At 34.1% G+C, this 22,555-nt stretch overlaps 1 protein-coding gene across 2 annotated transcripts in view; it reads left to right on the plus strand.

The window, feature by feature from the left end:
• The window catches only part of LOC112055843 (zinc finger protein 84-like), a 38,227-nt gene extending 18,270 nt beyond the window's left edge, over positions 1 to 19,957 (plus strand). For both annotated transcript variants that reach the window (XM_052889968.1, XM_052889975.1), the window contains one exon: positions 19,114 to 19,957. In XM_052889968.1, the coding sequence (XP_052745928.1) occupies positions 19,114 to 19,808 (695 nt within the window). In that variant the 3' untranslated portion in view covers positions 19,809 to 19,957. The remainder of the gene's footprint in view (positions 1 to 19,113) is intronic.
• The last annotated feature ends 2,598 nt before the right edge of the window (positions 19,958 to 22,555 follow it).

The raw sequence follows: 22,555 nt of genomic DNA on the forward strand, positions 1-22,555 counted from the left end.
AAGTTCATTTGAACTTTATAGGATCTATAAAAAAAACAGAAAGCTGAACAGTATCACTAGTCTAAAACAGGTAAAGTTATCACATTACTATATATAAACGTAACATGTGAAACGTGAAGTGTACTGGAAACCAATTTTATCAATGTTTTTTTTTTTTTTTTTTTTTTTTTTTTTTATTATAAAATAAATTACCTTAAACAATACACATCTCTATCTAGTCCCAAAGTAAGCATATAGAGTAGCTTGTGTTATGGGTGCTAAGATAGTTGATATTATAATATTAATATACAATTATATACTACATATAAATACTTATATATAATGTATAAATACACAGACACTGGAAAACACTCATGCTCATCACACAAATATTTTCCAGTTGTGGGAATCGAACCCACGGCCGTGGATGCAGAGAGGCAGGGTCACTACCCATTGCGCCACGCGGCCGTCAAATGTTATGACCACAAACGGCTAAAAAAATGTTAGTTTAGTAGACGATGATGGTAGTTTTTTTTTCTTTTCCATAGGGAAAATGCAAAGGCACTCCACCTTACAGCCATTCCATAACGAAAATTGTTATTAAAATGAAGTTTCTAGGGTTTAGGCGTCTTGTTTTTAAGTTTATTAGTTATAAAACAATATAATATTAAGCATGTCTTATTTCTAAACAATGAGAGGCTTGGATTTGGCTTAACAATTTATTCTTATCAGTCGTAAAACGATGTAATTTATAAGTTTATGCCACTAAAAAAACCCTTTTGTGTTTTAACAATATAACTGATTGAATGTTGATTTTATCACGGTTCATATGGCTAAGCAACTTGTGCAAAACAATTTTCCATACTTTTAAATTCATCGATAGTGACATTATCCGCATTGCTCTAATAGCGATTGCTACACAAACTCGCGAAACAAAAATCATACTTTGACGTTGACAGGATGTAATAAGCAGGCCCTCCCAACCGTAGAATAAAAAATGAGAATCCTCCATCCTTTACTAACAAAAGAGAGAGATATCTCCATCCTTCTTCTTGTTATGGGCTGTAGTAGGTGGTGGCCATGCCTATCTCTTTCACCTGTACACTTAAATAAACTTACACACTGTTACAATTCTAAGTATCGAAGAACTGATGTGATTGGTCAAATTTACACAAAGAAAAATAATAGCTTTTATGAATGAAAGCGAAATGTGTTTATACCACGTGTGTAAGATTGTTTTGAATTTGTTGCCTCGTGCCTGCGCCGCCATTGTAATTTTACTGCGAAAGATTGGTTTTGACTTTTCAATAATTGAAATCATTGAAATTCGCATGAGCGCCGCTGGAATTACTAATAATAAGGATAAATCTTTCTTGTTAATTAATTATCTTCACTATTTAAATAAATTTTGATTAATAAAATAGATATACAATGTAGTTCGATTCGTGCTTGGTTATTGATAAAAGTAATTTTGTTTTAAATGTGTTATTCCCAAGTGTAAAACGCGATCAAATTACGTGCTGTACCTTTTACTGATAGTGATAACACTAGATGGGAGGCATGGTTCATCAATTGTCCAATATTACGGAAATATACTCGTAGGCAGTTAGAAAACGTTAAAATTTGTGAAAACCACTTTCTACCCAGGTATGTAATTATCATAGATTGACAAAGGATGCTATTCCTACTTTAAATTTAGAAATTACACTATCTACTCCTAATCAACCCCTTCAATCTGATCCAAATACTATTTCACCACCATCTGTAATTTCAAAATTTCTAGATTTTTTTCCATTCATTGTAATGAATTCCTGTACAATAGTTGACCATATTCCATCTACTTTTACATTACATACAGACAGACATCTTCAAACCCATTAAATTTCAGAGAGTCAGTCTGACAGTGGTAAAAAACAGTTTTCAATATTGTCTCCGGTCAATGTTATTGAAAATTCCAATTTACAAACTGAAGTTGAGTCTACTTTACAGACTTCAACTGCGAGTCAAGCTGATTCCATACCTGCTAATTGTGAGTCTGCTTTAGAAAACATACCAGTGCACGTTAGGTCATATAACAGACTCAAATCATGTAGAAAGCTAGATTTTGTTCATAGAGTTCCGGAAGATAAGTTTGAAACTCTTCGTAAGAAAAATTCACGTCAAGCTAATAATAATCATTAAAGAAACAACTAAAAAATAAAACTCTACTTAACAGATTAAAGGCTAAATATCAATCTTTAACTAAATTAAAACTTTTTGTATCAAAGTATCCCCTGTTAAGTCATTTTGAAAAGGTATTAGTAGACTCACAATTAAGATTATCTGGTGTTAAATTCAGAGGTGCTAGATATATCTACCAATGATGAAAAAATTTTTGCACTTTCCTTATCTAAAATTAGTCCAAAATGTTATACTTTCATACAGGTGTTATTCAAGGTTTTGAGGATATAGGAGGTGGTGTCAGAACAAATAATGTTGCTGATTAAGTTTTAGTTTTTATGCTGTGTGGGATATTTTCTTCTTGGAAACTACCTTTAGCTTTTTATTTTGTCCGAGATGGAATTAAAACTTTAAATTTAAAAAATATTATTAAAGAACTTCTTGATGCCATATTTAAATCAGGATATGGAGTGAGATGTACTGTCTCAGATCAAGGGTCTGCTAATGTTGCAGCAATAAATTCATTAATATCTGAGATTTACTTATTAACCGTAATAATAGTAATGATCCTGATAATGTCTTTTTTTATATATATAATAATAATAAAATATATCACATGTATGATGTACCACTGTACGTACAACGGCCAAACCTTAGTGGCCAAGTGCGGATAAGGCCCAGGAAGAAAAGAAAGAAAAAGAAAGTACCACATTTATTAAAATGTTTTCGAAACAATTTTCAGAAAAAAGACCTACTTATTGGTAATCAACGTGCACAGTGGTTCATCATTGAGGAGCTCTATGCTACAGATGGTGAAGCCGGACGTGCAAGAACCACAACCCTGACAGATAAACACATTAGACCAACTTCTTATGACAAGATGAAGGCAAGTTGTTTTAATCCCTTTTTAATACCTTTAAACAAGCATTCCTTGTGTATATACAAGCTGAATCTCTGAAAAAGTTCCAACAATTTAAATGAAATTTAATATGCAGGGGTTTCGGAGGTTTACTGTTAGTAGGTGCGCCAAAAAAAATTTGAACAAAGCTCACAGAGATATTCATATAATGCACAAGTATGAGACAAATATTTTAGCATTCCATGGATTCATGGTGATCCTCTCGCACCTACTATGGTGTACAGATACCGACTAACTACATAGCCATTTTTAGTCAATTCATTTGTTATACTACAGCCTTTCTTAATGAGTACTGTTTACCAACAAATAAATTAGAAATGAAGGTAGATAACACATGTCTTTTTATAACTTATTTATTTTAAATTATGTATGGTTTGTTTATAAAATGTTATATAAAATATATTTACCATATCTGATTGTTCTATGGTAATTAATCAAATTTATTTTCATTAATTTAAGAGCAAGTTAATTATAATTATTACTAGCGGACACCCGCAACTTCGTCCGTGTGAAAATCGAAACACACTTTCAACCCTTTCGCCACTTCTATGTATATTTTCATATGTTTTATATCACACCATCACACTTCACGAAGATTTTGTGTGTAAGTGTGTAAGTATGTTGTTGTATGATGATGAAGATTAAGGACAGTTAATGGAATTCCTCAACAGTTTTAAGTAGCTACTTTGTGATTGGGTTTGATTAATTTGTATTGATGAGGAGTTTTCACCTAGATGGGTTGTGACTGTCATTAGGGGTCTGGTTAGGAATACGAAAGACACTTAACGGAACTCTTCAACGATTTACAGTAGCTACCTTTTGTTAGGAATTTAAGTTGTGTAATCATGTCATCTCTTTTTATTTTTATTTATTTATTTTATAACAATATTTATATTAGATATAATAACATCACCATTAGGTAATGACCAGGATTTCTCTCTGGGGCACGCAGGTCTGAGTCTGACACCACCAAGTATCTCCTGCTACTAAAATTTCTCTTAACAAGTTCAGTGCCACATCACACGACGTCGCGTGAAACGGCCTTCTACGCTGAGGCCGGTAACGCGACGTCGCGTGTCAAACTTGATATTCGTGTTTCTACACCTACTAAAATTGTCAGTTCACCAGAAAACATGTTGAAGTACGTCATTTTATTTGGACGGTGTTATGCTGTTATGTATCAAGCCACAAAATGTGCGAAATTGAACTTTGAATGCAGTTTAGTTCAAAATTTCATTAAGAACACCACCGTATTATTATAATAATATTGTCTTCTATACTTTTTCATATTTTGGTTACATTGGTACATTATTGCAATCTAATCAGATGGTTATATAATTCACAATCAAACTATTGTATTTAGCGTTTATGTGATATACTGCATTGGATGTAAAGGAAAATAATCTATTGCGCTATTCCTATTTTTGCCTTAATGTACTATCCCTCCTTGATACCTACACATAATTTGTTTTTAAATACAACCGACTTTAAAACTTTAACGTACCCACGCAACTAAAAAGGGAAAAATAACATTATAATAATTTCTACCTATTGATCACTTTGAAATCGGTGTCAAGCCTGTGATCTATTAATTCAAGGCGTATCGTAAAGATTTTTGTCTCAGACATTCTTTTTGTCATTCATGTGGTTTTTTCATAAACGAAAAAAACGAACAAAGTGATTCATAGGTAGAAAATATTATAATGTTATTTTTCAGTTTCGTGGGAACGTTAAAGTTTTGAAGTCGAATCTACTCAGCATTAGAATTAAAATCTACGAGTTATCAATAAATACTCTGTGAATCTTTACTTTCTAAACATACTAATATTATACAGGTAAAGTTTGTGGGATTGTAAGGGTTAATCTCTGGATCTACTTAACCGATATTCAAAATTCTTTTAACACTATAAAGCCTCGTTATTTGTGAGTGTTAAATGCTATAATTTATCTCCGTATTCTCACGGGAACGGGAATTACGCGGGTGAAACCGCGGGGCTAGTCTATACTCTATAATATTGTAAAAAGGTAAAATTTGTGAGGTTTTAGAGGGTAGACTCTGGATCTACTGAACTGAATTTAAATATTCTGTTAATAATAGAAAAGTACATTATTTATTAGTATTATAAGCTATATTTTATCCCCATACTCCGAGGAGAAAACCGCAGAGCGTCTGCTAAAAAATGTTTGAGGAATTGTAAGGGGTTATCTCTGGATCTACTAAACCGATTTTGAATATTTTTTTACCAATAAAAAGCTACGTCATTTGCGAGTGTCGTAGGCTATTCTATCCACATATTTCTCGGAAACGGGAACTACGCGAGTAAAATCGCGGGGCGTCTTTTCAAATATTATAATGAGGTAAAGGTATTGTAGGGGTAATCTCTGGATGTACAGCACCGATTTTGAAAAATTTTTATACCACTAGAAAGCCACGTTATCTGTGAGTGCCTTAAACTATATATTCTCCTCATACTCTTAAGGAAACGGGCATTACATGACTGAAACCGCGGGGCCTCTACTAAAATACTATAAAAAGGTAAAGTTTTGGGTATTGTAGGGGGTAATCGCTTGATCTACTACACCGATTATGAAAATTATTTTAACATACTAGAAAGCTCCATTATTTGTTAGTTTTACAGGCTTCATATTCCCACGGAAAAGAGAATTACGCGGGTGAACCTGCGAGACGTCGGCTAATGATGAATATATCACCCCTATTTTCTCACCCTTAGGGTAGTAACTTTTTTTTAAAACTAATATGAGACTAATTTTGAAGTCATATCTTATAAAAGAAAAATTATTAAAATCTGACTATAATATAAAAAGTTATTCGTGGGTTTACTTTACAATTAATGGGTAGGTATACATTCAATTAGGGTTAGATTTTTTTTCGTATTTGAAATTTATATGGGACCTAATTCGAAATATATTTTTTTTCATTATATTTCCTTTCTAACAAAACAAAATTATCAAAACGGACTGCTCAGGATTGTGATGTTTGGAAGTCCCTACAAAAGGCCTATGTCCTACAGTGGACGTCCATCGGCTGATATGATGATGACGATGATGATAAATTTGGAAAAAAATCCAACTCTATGGTTAGGAAAACAGGGGAAGATTGAGTGTATACCCATTAATTGTAAAGTAAAACTACGCAGAACTTTCTTATAGTGAAGTAGATTTTGATTTTTGATTTGGCTAGGCATTTCACCCAAGCACATAAAACGCGCTGCCTTGGCCCACGCGCCTAATTATACCCCGGCCTTCGGCCGGGGGTTTGTGGTAGGGCCCCCGACCGTGGTCGCCGCATTATACCCAAGCACATAAAAAGCGCAAAATCCAGCCGCGCACCGAATAGCTCAAAGCAAAAGCGGGACCGGAGCGGAAAAATAGCTCACAACGCGTTCTGGTCACAATAAAACATCAAATGTCGGTCTGTCTGTCTGTGTGTATGTTCGTTATAGGAACAAAAACTGCTCAACGGATTTTAACGAAACTTGGTACAATTATTCTTCATACTCCTAGATATAGTATACTTTCATCACACTACGATCAATAGGAGCAGAGTAGTGAAGGGTAAACGTATGTAGGGAAAACGGGAGAAGTTACTCCCGTTTTCGTAAGAAGAGGTTTAAGGGCGGACGAAGTCGCGGCCATCCGCTAGTCTTCTAAAATAGTAGATTGTTATACAAGGGGCTAAAAAGACCCATTATATACGAGGTATTTTTACGCCTAAATAGAAACCGAGTTTATAATGGGTTTAGCCCCATGTGTTACACTCTGCTTTTCACTACGATTGCGAGAAAATAAAATAGTTTAGTACATGTTCAATGATTTATTTTAATTGAAAATTAAATGTACAAAGTCTACAATTTTGGATATTAAGGACAATGCTTTTACTCGGTAACATAATTTCCGACTACTGTGAAGATGAATAATGAGTATGTGAGGTAAACGTGGGAGATAATAGTTTAAAAAACTCCTTTCGTAAGTGAATCCATTCGTTGTTGTTTTCTCCACTTATTAAATTTTTCGTAGGTATTCGTAGGTATCGTAGGAAAGTATTTAAGTAAATGCGTTTCGACTTTGATGGTAACAGATTGAAGATTTCATCCATCTCCAAATTAAGATCACCATTCTCACTAGATGAAAACAACAATAACAATTATTGTTGAAAAATATGTAAGTTACGGTCACAAATTTACAATGAATTTCTGTAAAAAATCAAGTGTGTATTATTCACGCCAATTGTTTTTTTAAATTCCCGCTTTTTAATTTTATTTTTTTCACATGAGAAAAAGGCAAAGGTATTACACCGTAAAGGATGTCCCATGTCTTCAAATCTCGCTACATTCGCAACTCAATAAAAATGAAATAAAAAAATAAACGCATTCCACAGACAAGAACGGTGCATTTTATTCCAATTTAAAGTTTTTTATTCATTTTTCAAAACAATCGGGGCCTTACCTATAATGATTCTATTTTCGAATAAAACCTCCTCCGTTTTATAGTAGGCTAGTACTTAGCTAGTACTCGTAACAGACAAGAATTAAAAAAACAAAATTACTTTAGCCTCTAGAGGCTAATATGCTTGTTTAGCCCCGCTGTGGAGAGGTAATATGACAGTGTTTTTGAGCAAGAGTAGTGAAAAATACTTTATTAAAGTTTATTTTTTACTAATAGTAATGTGGCAATACGTTAAAAACACGAATCACGCGTCTTCGCGTGATGAATATATATTTAAAAATGTATAACCTTATGTATTATTTTACCGAAGATTCAATATAAAAGTATTATTAGAACAAAAAAATGCAAATTAACGGCTTTTTAAGCAACTATAAAAAAAGGAGGAGGTTCTCAATTCGACACTTGTTTTTTCATAACCAATTTTAAAAATTCTTCTTTTGTTAAAAGATTATAGTTCCAGATTGGTTCCATTAAATTTTAATGACAATCGGTTTAGTAATTTTGTGTTGAAATGAAAATAACGAATTTTCCCGTACTGTGGCGCTTTCGTTCACTATGCTAAAACACACACTAAAGACAGAAAAATGAAATCTTTGTAACAAAAAACTTTAACCGACTAAAAATAAAAAGGGAAAAATAACATCGTATGTGCTACCTTCAGAGGGACTAGTGGCAGTTTGATACTGTGACGGTCGCGTTAGCGTAAATGCGAATTTATGAGGAATTGAAACAGCGCCATCTATAGGTACTACTGCACTGTTTCAATTCCATATAAATTAGCATTTACGTTATCATTTTGAAGGCAGTACCAACACAGTAATTCAGTAACTTAAGCTGATTAAATCATATCAATCAAGTTTTAGGATTTAAAAGAAACGGCTTTGATTATTATGTCACTCACTTGCCACCGCCTTCAAAGTAATCTGAAGGTAGCACAAACTATGTTATTTTTCGCTTTTAAGTTTTTTTTTGTTATTTTGAAGTCGTTTTGTTAAAAAGATTTTATTAATGTTGGCCATTTAGGTAATTCCAAGATTTTGGTTTGGCAATGAGGCAAAACTTGAACCTAGTACCTCGTGATCCGCACGGGCTAAGCACTGGACCAACGAGACAATAACTATTATGTTATTCATACTATTGTACAGTGTTAAATGTTCAATTTTTAACCAAATTTCATTTTACATTACAGGTCAACCATGCAGAAGTATTCAGCAACACAGTCTACATCTCTCTATCGATGCATTTGAAGACATGCGAACGATTTAGAATGGACCATAATTATAGTGTCCCACCTATTAACATTGATAATGGCTTTTTCACTGCTGAAATAATATTATTCATGAACAATTTGTTTGATAGCCTTAATGGTGGTGGTCATAAATGTACCAGTTTACGTAATGCTTTATCTTTAGAATCAGATCACTTTCAGTTTTGGAATGAAGCAGTGAAAAAACTACAATCAATGAAATTTGATGCTATAGACGCAAGAAAAATGAGGCCAATTTCATTACGTAACTTTTGTCACGATATAAAAACCGTAAAGATTTTAAAACATTTCAGGCGTTAACTTCTTGAGTCTTCAGCAATTAAACCAGGATCCCCTGGAATTTTTTTCACAAATCAGAGGTCATGGTGGCTCTAATACACACCCAGATTGTCACAATTTTATTTCGTCATTTAAGACATTGTTAATTAATGATATGACATCTGATAGTTCTATATATGCAAATTGTTCTCTCGCGATAAAGATAAAATGCTTGGTTCTCTCAGGAGTTTAATTAATAGACCAAAAATAGATATTCAATGTATTGATTACACATCTCAACATCAAAATTTAGATTTCTTAGATACTTGTATTCCTTCCGAAAACGTTTTTCAAACTCAAGCTGTGTTTTTGCAGGTGCAATTTGCAGATATTTATTTTCAAAACTAGATAGTGCAGACTGCCAAAGTTGTAAAAATGCACTATTGTCTGATGTAAATGAACCATTTCACTCTTTAATTGAATCCAGAGAATATAATGCAAGTACCAGAATTTTTTATCATCCGTCTCGTAATCTTTTGAGTCTTGTATGACAATTTATTTATTTAATTGAAGAAATATAGCCAAAAATTTGTAACGTTTACATTTACACAGATTTAATTAACGTATTTAAAAAACGGCTCGATACTTCTTTCTTATCTTGTGACAAGCATAAATTGGATTTTTTTAACGCTTTTTGGTTGTTTGTCATTAGAATGCAAGTCAGACAATTGTGTATTAATTTTAATAGGAAGATGCACAATGTAGATAACTAGAAAGAAAGGAAAGGAAATGGAAGATATGCTTAAAAATAAAGTAAGTTAAGGTGCTAGCTATAGATCTACACACCACCAAAGTCAGTAATTTTTTCATACCGTATGTTTATATTCATATTTTCTTAACTTGGAATTTAAATTAAAGATTATTTTTCATGCTATTTATCAGTCTTTCAAATTTCCATTTTTAATTCTTTCAAACTATTACTTTTGTAAGAGTAAGTTATTAGGTATTTGTATTCTATTATTATATTTATTTTTTGATAGACTATTATTATAGATTTTTGTTTGTTAAGAGTTAACTCAAAAACTTACACTACTGATTTTAGAAATCCACTCTTTACTAGAAAGCTACATCTGTAACATATACAGGGTGCTCGGGAGTATTTCCTATAACTTCAAGGTGTCGACGAGTCCACATAAAGGAACCGAACTGCATAACTAATATTTTTTTTAACTAATAAATAAAATCTTTTTATGTCTTCAAACATTAAAATACGTAAAACTTGGCTACGTCATAATTATAAATATGTATTAATGTATTATGTACGTCATTATATAAATTTATTATTATGTATTAATTTTCGTTAAAGAGTAACCCTAGAGTTATAGGAAATACTGCCAAGCACCCATTATAATCAAAACTACTATTCCGGTAAAACCATGGTCAAGTCTGCTAGTAATATACATATAATTAAGTATAAGTCCTAACAAATTTGTGCCTCCTGTGATATCCTGTCCTTGTTGTACTTTTAATTAGAAATCTTGCCCTTTGTATTACATTCTAATGTATATTGTAAAAAAAATGCTAAATTTGTAAAAAAAAATGTTTAATACTGAAACAATATGGGATTTCACAGTATTGTACGTGCTTTGTGTTTTTATTGTTTTTAAAACTATAATTTTGCAAAACTCACAATCTTTGTTTTGTATGACAATAAATTACATAATTTTAATTAGGTTTTAGGTAACCTTACTTACACTTACTTATTTTTATTATAATGGTCTCTGATCCGGCATTAGAAATATATACCCTCATATGTTTTTAGTGATGATAAATAATATTTACAGAGACACATTATAAAGAGGTTGCCTATTATACTTAAGTTAAAATGATTGTTTTATAATTAATAATTTACAAGGTCAAGTAAAAAAAAAATAGTAAAGAACTAAGAATATTATGTTGATTCTGTTACACTGTTCTGTCTCAAATTTATTTGTTTATTGAATCCTCATAATGTTATAGAAAAACAATATGTAATTGATTTTCCACCAGCCTAAAATTTGTATGTACACAATATTTGTAATTTTGGGGATTGTGAATGATAATTACAATTGTAAATAATGTTTTTTTTTAAAGAGCAACCACTGAGTTTCTTGCCGGCTCTTCTGCCTTCCGAACCGGTGGTAGAGTCACTACACAATTAACAGACAATAACAAAATAAATAGATTTAAATATATTAAAGGCTTTTCTTTTCCTTAAAATCTAACAAGTAAATATAAATTTAGGTGCACTAGTAGTGTAAGAGAAAACCGGAAATTTCTAAAATCGGTACATTAAAAAATCTTCAACAAGTGTGTGTGTTCAGCACTAATTTCTCTAATTACGATTTTTGCACATCCCTAATTTTACTACGATTTATATGCATGTGTTGAATTAGAAAGAGATAGGACTTTCCCCCCACATTTAATTTTTTCCCAAGTGTAAAAGAGAGGTCCGAGAAATTTATGAATGACATTTTTATACACACATACAAAATTTCTAACCAGCACAAAGCTTTGTTCTGAGTCAGAGGTCTGCTTCATTTGTGGTCTGTGGTAATAAGAGATTGAAATCGGCATTTTGCAATTGAGCTACTGATCTTATTTCGTGTTCCCTCTAAGAGGTGGTGCAGACTACAGTGAGCCCAAAGACTTAAAGACTTACAGTATCAGTTGAGGACTATTGTATTCGTGACGAAAAACTACACACTAATAATGCGGTGCTGCGCGCCTTTCTGCGAAAATACTTCAGACAAAGTGTCGACATACGAGAGAACAGGAATTACCTTTCATGCGTGAGTAGAATTATTTATCTCGTGAATTTCGGCCACAGCCGTCAACCTCACAGACAACTCTTTGTTAACCAGTTTTATTATGTTTATTAAGATCTGCAAGCTATCGTAAAGATTACCTAGTAGAAGTTTTGCTACAACTATGATCTACTCACAATATAAACCAAGTGTGGAAAAGGCCTAGGAAAGAAGAAGAACTATGACCTTGTCTCACGCTCTGTGTACTGATTGACTGTTTTATTGCTTTCTTTTCTTGGCTCCAGTTAATATAATTACATTTTGTAAGCCATGTGCATTAAATTTTTTATCAATTTGTTGATTAAACCTAAATCTTAGTAGAATAGAGATAAATCACAATTGATTAATTACAAGTATAAGCTTACAAGGAATTCATCAATTGCGTGCTAAGTTTTTAGCATATTACATGAACTATACATAAATATATTATAGTTGTGTATATGTGTGTAGGTATACTTTTGTATACCATGAATGTTGTTTTATAGAGTACCCAGTGAAGACAATCTCCGTACTGCTTGGCTCAGAGCCCTCGGCACACAAGACCATCACCTGCCCGACCCTGCTGTGGTCTGCTCCCAGCACTTTCTGGATGACGACTTTTGTACAACAGAGAGTTGTGTGAGGCAGATTCACTCTCATGCTATTCCTTCAACAGTGCAGGTCAGTTTGTTGTGTTTTTATTTGTGAATTTAGAAGAAGAAGAAGAAGAAGAAATACTTTATTGCACACAAAAATACAATTATAAATTGAAACATTAAAAACATAAATTAAACTTAGCATGCAAAGGCGGCCATATTACTATAAGTAATCTCTACCAGGCAACCCCTGACGAGAGAACTTGCGAAGAAAGAGCGGGAAGGTGCAATAAATTATATGTAATTATATATATATAAATAATTAAAAAAAAATAATTAAAGAAAAATGAAATTTTAATTCAACAACAAATAATGTTGTTTCAAACGAAACTTAAAAATGGCAAGTGAATTACTGGCACAGACAAAAGACGGCAAATTATTCCACATTTTGACAGCCTCACAAGTAAAAGACTTGCTAAAAACTTTGTCTTAGAACAAGGTAGGACCAAACGGTTATCACTTCGAGAACGTAGATTGAGAAGATCAATTTCCGATGTAAAGCGGAAACGATCTTTCAAGTAGGAAGGTAACAGAGGGTTATAAAGGATAGAAAACAAGAGGCAAAGAAGATGGAACTGACGGCGAAATCGTATTGGTAACCATTTAAGACGAGCACGATACTCGGAAATGTGATCAAATTTACGCAAACCATATATATAGCGAATGCATAAATTTTGAAGGCGTTCGAGTTTGTCGAACTGTGCATCAGTTAGGTCTGGGTAACAAGAATCAGCATAATCCAATAACGGAAGAAGAAGAGACTGAGCTAAGGATATTTTGGTTTTAATTGGAAGGAAATTTTTAAATCTATTTAAAGACCTAACCGAAGCAAAAATTTTACGACTTACCTCTCCCACTTGAGATGACCAAGACAGTGTTTCATCAATAAATAGACCAAGGTTTTTGACACAAGTGCTAAATTGTAAATCTGTATTATTAAAACGAACAGGTGGCAAGGAGTTTATGCTTACTTTAGCCAACTGTATACGGCTGCCAATCACTATCACTTTTGACTTAAGTGGATTTATGAACGCCCCGTTCATAAATTACGTGAGATTTTTTAGGGGGGGAGGGGGTCGAGTCAAATCTCATCTAATCTTACGTTGGAGGGAGGGGGGGTCTCGGCAAATATCACGTAATTTTTTTTCTGAATGAAACAAAAAAAATATATACTATTTTGGTCAATTTAATCGCACCAGCTAAGCAAGCACGTATGTTCCGCAAAGTGCGGCCCTCACGGATTGTCACGAGACGAGCTAATGAGTTACTGTGCGCAAGTGCCAACGGCTTAGAGTGGGTAGATCAGAACGAAGTTGAAGGAGCAGATGATTTTACTGAAACTTCAGAAATTTCGAAAAAACACCTCACGTAATTTATGAACATGAACAACACCTAATCCATAAGAATGACTCCATGTATAAATCCGTTGTAACATATAGTTGTAGGTCATCTGCATAGAGATGAAAGGAAGAGGAAAGGTACGAAGTGACTGTATTAATAAAAATAGCAAAAAGAAGAGGAGAGAGAATACCACCTTGAGGAACCCCAGCTATAAGCGATGAATATGAGGAGATTTTATTGTTATTAAGCACACACTGCTGGCGTTCATTCAAGTAACCGTGGAACCAATTTAATGGAACTTGAGACATATTGAGGGATTTTAATATAGCAAGAAGGATGTCCAAGTCAACCGTATTAAAGGCATTACTAAAATCTAAAAGAACAAGAACAGACAGAAGTTGATTATCCATATTAGCCCGTAAATTGTCACAAACCTCAACAAGAGCGGTAACAGTGCTATGTCCACGTCTGAAACCCGATTGCAATGGATGAAGAATATGGTTATTGTTTAGAAAAGGGTTAAGCTGATGATGCACAATATGTTCCAGGGCTTTGGACAAGAATGGAAGGATGGATATTGGCCGATACTGAGATAAGGCAGTGGGATTTTTGACTTTAGGTATAGGTATAATGTGAGCTTTACGCCAGAATGCTGGAAATTGTCCAGAAGATAAGGAGAAATTAAAAATATGAGTAAGAACTGGCAACACAGAATCTAGAACTAATAAAATCATTTCCGGTTGATACCATCAAGACCAGTCGCATCTGACTTAATTGCCTGAATATGCTTTTTAACATCAATCATAGAAGGTAAAGAGCTAAGGTGAGATAATGTACAGGATTTTGCCTGAGGATCTATAAGCGACATAGTAGAAAAATGAATGTTGAGGGCATCAATATCAAGATTGCAAGAAACATCTGGACGTTGTCGGCCAATACCCAAAGCTCCCAAAAATTTCCAGACATCTGAACAGCTTTTGTTTTCGACGGAGGAGTGAATGTAACGACGCTGTGCATCCCTGCAAATTTTACTGCAGTGATTGCGAAGATGCTTATATTTAGCAAGATTACTATCGGAAAGAACATGTTTATACTTTGATTTAGCTGCATTGCGCTTCGCCATTAAGGCTCTAATATTCTCCGTCAACCAAGGAGCAGGAAGGTGTTTTAGCTTAATAGGACGAAGGGGAGCATGCTTGTCAAAAAGAACAGTTAAATTGGAATTGAAAATGGAAACTTTTTCATCAACGGAATCAGCACTAAGGATATAAATGAGTCGCATAAATCTATGTAATTAAGAGAAATTTAAATTAAGGAAGTGCCAAGATATACTTATAGCAGCATTACTCATATGCAAGCAGTAATGTAGAAGTAACTGTTGGTATATTTACAGATGTGCATGATATGCCTGGACACTGGCAGCAAGCTGTCTCTAATGAGTAAACACAAGTTGGAGGAGGCATATGAACAGCTAACTGGACTGTCTGTGAGTTGATAATCAAATTGTACTAATTGAAACTGTAAAGGGATATAAAACATAGGTCAACATTTGTCTCAGTTTTTCTTTTTATCACTCATAATTGTGTGCAGTTGTTTCAGTTGTGTCGTCGAGGAAACCTGAAGCAAACACTCTGTGTGCTGTGTGCTCAGAGATTGATTAACTTCAGTAGATTTAGAGACTTGAGCTTGAGAGCCCATTCACTGATGACAGACTTAGTTGAACAACATGAATTAGTGAGTACTCAGTATTAACTATTTCATTTATATTTAAACCTGAAATACATAATTATGTCTTGTTACCTTACTTGAGGAGTTGATTGTTTGGTGTTAACATTGACCTTGTTTCAGAATACTATACAACACAAAGAATTGATGAACTGCACAACTGCACATGTGAAGTGTAATTTGACACAAACAACATTAGGAGCTAACCATTGTGACTTGTACATAGATCACACTGATGAAGAGGAGCAGACAGCAGCAGAGGAATCTGTAGTGGGAGATGTTGCAACAGTTGTGGTGAAGAATGAAGGCAGTTCTGACTCCATGTCGAGTGATGATAACTTAGAATGGGCACAAGAAGATTATTGTGTATCCAAAGAGGAATACAACACAAGCATTAAGTTAGAAGAGGATCCACTAATGTTCCACAGGACAGGGAGTCAGAGGCTGCATTGTTCATCCTCTGACTCCCTGTCTCCTCCCCCGGCTGCAGGCTGCGCTCCGGCTGTAGGTGAGTGACAAGTGACATGCACTGAAACTGTTATCAATGCTAAAACTAGGGAGCCGGTCAAGATTCATTCGTTTGTTGTATAAAATTACAACAAAAAGTGGCATTGATTTGTATTTATATAGATTACTAGCGGACGCCCGCGACTTCGTCCGCGTAAATTTCGATGTCAACTTTACTACTACCCCTACTCTACCCTACCCCTACCCTACCCTACTCTATAACTTCTCTATCTTACTCCTACCCTTAGCAAAATCGGTCCAGCCCTTCGAGAGTGGTGCGATGGCCAAGGAAAATAGATACTTCTATGCTAATAATGTAAAGCGGTAAAGTTTGTGTGGTTGTAGGAGGTAATCTGTGGATCTACTGGACCGATTTGGAAAATTGTTTTACCAATAGAAAGCTACGTTATTTGCGAGTGTCATAGGCTATGTTTGATCCCCATATTCACACGGGAACGGGAACTATGTAAATGAAAGCGAAGGGCGTCATATAGCGGAATTTCTGCGTCTTTTAGAAATTTTGTAATATCTCCGAAACTATACTATGCACAAAAATTAAGGGAGCAGAAAAAAAATCCAAATTTTTGGGGGATTTTCAACAGGCTGTAACTTATTTACGCTTTACGCTTTTGTGCTTGCGCACGTGTATGTGTGTGGTTTTATCAGAGATTGAGACCCTGTGGTTCGTCACTTCCACACACACACACACACACACACACACATACATCTTCGGAGAGTGAGTTTGGAGTCACAAAATACTGTGGAACACACACATACACGTGCGTGAAAAAAAATCCAAATTTTTGGGGGATTTTCAACAGGCTGTAACTTATACAAAAATGGTCGTACAGCAAAAAAATAAAAAGCAAATTGTAGCTCTAAGTTTTTAGTTTTTGGATCTGAGTTTGAAATTTTTTTTTGAAAACATTTTTCGAGTAATCATAAGAAAACCACCGAAAAAAAAATTTTCGAAATTTTTTTGGTTTTTTTTTTAATCTACGGACGTGGAAAAAATTTTTTCGACTCAACCTCCATATGGACCGGATAGCTTGTTTATTCAGATTTAATTTCGTTTTTTTTAAATCTCGATACGAGCATTTCTCGCTGAGATATCGATGTTTGAATGGAAAAAGATCATTTTGTCTTTGATTACCAATATCTCAGCAACCAATGATCGCACAGAAATTTTGAGGTTGGTTTCAAAAACTTGAATAAACTCTCTACAAGGATTGGCAATTGAATTTTGAAAAAAAATTTTTTTTCAATCATTACATGAATTTGAAAAAGCATCCAAAAAAGGGCTTTTTGTCGTTTTTTGGAAAATCAAGCGCCCAATCAAAAATATTGCGGAAACCACTGACGTTAAGTGTGCCTTTTACTGTTCAATATACCCACAAAAACCCTACAAAGTTTCAATTCAATCCAGCCAACCGTTTTTTTTCCCACTTGATCGAATTTTTGAAAAAATTAAAGGAGCAAGAATTTCGCTCTGAAAATGTCATAATTTACGCTTTTGTGCTTGCGCACGTGTATGTGTGTGGTTTTATCAGAGATTGAGACCCTGTGGTTCGTCACTTCCACACACACACACACACACACACACACACATACATCTTCGGAGAGTGAGTTTGGAGTCACAAAATACTGTGGAACACACACATACACGTGCGCAAGCACAAAAGCGTAAATTATGACATTTTCAGAGCGAAAATCTTGCTCCTTTAATTTTTTCAAAAATTCGATCAAGTGAGAAAAAAAAAACGGTTGCCTGGATTGAATTGAAACTTTGTAGGGTTTTTGTGGGTATATTGAACAGTAAAAGGCACACTTAACGTCAGTGGTTTCCGCAATATTTTTGATTGGGCGCTTGATTTTCCAAAAAACGACAAAAAGCCCTTTTTTGGATGCTTTTTCAAATTCATGTAATGATTGAAAAAAAATTTTTTTTCAAAATTCAATTGCCAATCCTTGTAGAGAGTTTATTCAAGTTTTTGAAACTAACCTCAAAATTTCTGTGCGATCATTGGTTGCTGAGATATTGGTAATCAAAGACAAAATGATCTTTTTCCATTCAAACATCGATATCTCAGCGAGAAATGCTCGTATCGAGATTTAAAAAAAAACGAAATTAAATCTGAATAAACAAGCTATCCGGTCCATATGGAGGTTGAGTCGAAAAAATTTTTTCCACGTCCGTAGATTAAAAAAAAAAACCAAAAAAATTTCGAAAATTTTTTTTTCGGTGGTTTTCTTATGATTACTCGAAAAATATTTTCAAAAAAAAATTTTCAAACTCAGATCCAAAAACTAAACACTTAGAGCTACAATTTGCTTTTTATTTTTTTGCTGTACGACCATTTTTGTATAAGTTACAGCCTGTTGAAAATCCCCCAAAAATTTGGATTTTTTTTCTGCTCCCTTAATTTTTGTGCATAGTATATTTAACTAATTAACATACTGTAAAGGGCAAATCTTATCTCCATAATATCCTTGTGATTATTAAATAATTTATTTTAATAAGGATTAAAGTTTAGTTGTATAAATAATGACGTAAACCTAAGTATATAAAATTAATAATTTTTATACTATATCTGCTAATATATAGAAGATAGATATATGGTGTCGCGGACTTTTTTGTAGAACTTTTAACGATACATAAAGCCTCCATACATTAATTTAAATTTTACGCAATAGTTAAGGCAGCGCATGCGAATAAGTCTGTTTAAGAGGATTTTCGGTCCGACCTGTATGACAAAAACTGTGATAAATCGGCTAATATATATGATACCTATATAAAATAAAATAAAATTTTTGAAATCGGACCAGTAGTTCCGAAGATTACCCCATTTAAAGAATGTTACAAACTTACAAACTTTACCTCTTTATAATATTAGTATAGATAAAGAGGTAATGTTTGTAAGTTTGTTACAATAAGCTAGTTGACACGTTCTACTAGATTGAAAAAAATTGTTTGTCGGACTCAATTGTAAGAAGAATGTATTGTTTCAGTCGCTCCACTGTCCGCGAGACTTGCGGCAAACGACGAGAGCAAAGTGCAGGCAACTGAAGAAGCAGGTGCGATCCTGACAAGCCAACAAATCCTTGAAACTGACATTGACGAACTGGACAACCGATCGTCTCATAGCGGCACCAAACTGTACACAGATATATATAGATTGACAAACTGTGTAGTACAGTTATATGATATTTTCAAGAAACCCAAGTTAACTGTACAAGATAAGAATCCAAGCGTGAGAACCCACACTGGTGCAAAGCCTTACTCTTATGAGATGTGCAATTATAAGACTGCCCGCTCAGGCAATTTTATTAGTCACATGAGAATACACACTGGTGAAAAGCCTTACTCTTGTGAGATGTGCAATTATAAGACTGCCCACTCAGGCAATTTTGTTAGTCACATGAGAACACACACTGGTGAAAAGCCATTTTCCTGTGAGATATGCAGTTTTAAATGTGCACGAAAAAATAATTTAACAAGACACAACATGACCCACACTGGTGAAAAGCCATTTGCCTGTAAGATATGTAGTTATAAATTTGCACAAAAAAATCATTTATTACAGCATATGAAAATCCACACTGGTGAAAAGCCATTTTGCTGTGACATATGCAACTATAAATTTTCACAAAAACATAATTTAGTGAAACATATGAGAACCCACAAGAGTAGCTGTGTGAAATAATAGAGCCATGTATATTCATGTGTGCGTGAGATGTGCATGTAGGCGTGCTCGTCAAAGGACAATGCTCAGCGCCACACGCCTGCAGTTCAATGTCCTCATGTTTTCCAGAGCCTAAGGTTGCATGGTAGTAGCGCTTCTAAGTTATTCTGTTTTAGGGTTCATTTACACGAGCGACACCTCTACCAACGACCGCAGTCGGCGACGGCTCGGCGGCAGCCAACGGTACTCGAGTGCAGTCGGCGACGTCTCGGCGGCAGCCAACACTTGTGTTAGATTTTTAATTATTTAATAATTATAAATACATAAGGCAACATATAAAAACTCCTTCCAGATAAATATTTTAATCTGTACTGTTTATTAATGATTATGGTTTTATTCTGAGGTTTGGTTGGGTATGGTTGTCTATGTAAAGATGATGACATGTTAAGTTAAATTTAATTAATGTATTAACCATCTACTAAAGTAACGTTTTGTTTAAGAATGTGTAATAAGTTATTTGGAATACAGTTTAATCATTCCAGCTTGTTATTTTATTCCTATTTTATCACTTGTATTTTAAATTTTGTGATCTGCAAATAAACTGTTAATTTGTATGTATAATATCGTCATCAACCCATATTCGGCTCACTGCTGAGCTCGAGTCTCCTCTCAGAATGAGAGGGGTTAGGCCAATAGTCTACCACGCTGGCCCAAGCGGATTGGCAGACTTCACACACGCAGAGAATTAAGATAATTCTCTGGTATGCAGGTTTCCTCACGATGTTTTCCTTCACCGATTGAGACACATGATATTCAATTTCTTAAAATGCACACAACTTAAAAGTTGGAGGTGCATGCCCCGGACCGGATTCGAACCCACACCCTCCGGAATCGGAGGCAGAGGTCATATCCACTGGGCTATCACGGCTCTATGTGTATAATATACATACAAATAAATGATTTGTAATTTTGCATGTAACGAATAAATGAAAAACTATTGAGGTTATTTTAAAAAAAAATCTTTCACTTACATCCCTGATAAGGGAGTAATGTATTTTATACCTGTGGCGTGCTCTGGGTTTTAGATTAAGGTAGGCATTTTACGTACAATATGTACTTAAAATGCCTACCTTACAACCTTACCTTACCTACAAACTAGAAAATTCCATTTCCTGTACAGGTTCGCAATGAATTCTCAGGGTAGGCAACACAGGTAATTGACGGTGTCGTAGCCGCTACAAATACAAAATTCCAAAAACGAATACATTCTCGAGTCAGTACGGCACAGACCGTCGGATCAAAAAAAAAATCGCAGTCGGAAAAATGGCATACTCTAAAAAATGTTTACAAAAATAAACAAATAAGATTGAGTATTTTTTTATTGATTATTATATTAATTTATGTGATTGTTGTTAGTGGTAAATTTTGAAATAGAAATTATAAAAAAAGTTTGTATATGCAGATGTCAAGGAGACGCGTGACATTTACGGGTTTCAGCGGCTTCACCACGCGGCTTGTAAAAAAATATTTCACGTACAGAATTGACCGACTACAGATTTATAGATATACTACAGTATAGATTGGTACAAGTACATGGGAATGATATATGGAATCTACTACGACGCGAACTAAAAAAGTAGTCTAGGAGCAACCGCATCTATTATAATCATCTATTATAATGCATCTTTCATATTTAAAAAAAAATCTCGTTTTATAGATTTTTTTATTTCCTCTAAATCGGTTCAGTAGTTAAGCCGCGAAAAGGTAATAGACAAACAGATATACTTATAAAATAACTGTGATAGCCCAGTGGATATGACCTTTGCCTCCGATTCCGGAGGGTGTGGGTTCGAATCCGGTCCGGGGCATGCACCTCCAACTTTTCAGTTGTGTGCATTTTAAGAAATTAAATATCACGTGTCTCAAACGGTGAAGGAAAACATCGTGAGGAAACCTGCATACCAGAGAATTATTTAATTCTCTGCGTGTGTGAAGTCTGTCAATCCGCATTGGGCCAGCGTGGTGGACTATTGGCCTAACCCCTATCATTATGAGAGGAGACTCGAGCTCAGCAGTGAGCCGAATATGGGTTAATAACAACGATATGCTTACTGTTGCGTTTCGAATATTACTGTGGATGGAAACTTTGTATTTCATTTAATCCTACTAATATTATAAACGCGAAAGTTTGTATGGATGTTTGTTACTCTTTAACGCCGCTACTACTGAAGCTGAAACTTTTAATGGAAATAGATTTTACTCTTGATTAACACATAGGCTACTTTAAATCCCGGAAAATCCATGCTTCCCAAAGGAATTCGTGAAAAACATTCAAGTTTCACGCGGACGAAGTCGCGGGCGTCCGCTAGTCATACATACGAATTATTTAGTAAATTCAAATTAAAAAAATTATGTCGAGTAGGCTTAGTTTACTTACGACGTTTCAAAACGTGAAATCTATCTGTTTGTAATAACCAACAAACAAATTAAAAATGAGGGTATAAATCACTAGTCATTTCACACCTAATAATAATTATAATTAACTTGTTCTTATAGTAATGAAAATAAATTTAATTAATAAGCTTAGAACAATTAGATATGGTTAAAATATTTTATGTAACGTTTTATAAGCAAACCATAAGTAATAAAATAAATAAGTTATGAAATGACATGCGTTTTCTAGCTTAATTTCTAATTTCTTTGTTGGTAAACAGTATTCATCAATAAAGGCTGGAGTATAATAATGCAATTTACTAAATAAAAGACAG

The sequence above is a fragment of the Bicyclus anynana genome, chromosome 26 (assembly GCF_947172395.1).
Source record: "Bicyclus anynana chromosome 26, ilBicAnyn1.1, whole genome shotgun sequence".
In the NCBI taxonomy this organism is placed as follows: domain Eukaryota; kingdom Metazoa; phylum Arthropoda; class Insecta; order Lepidoptera; family Nymphalidae; genus Bicyclus; species Bicyclus anynana.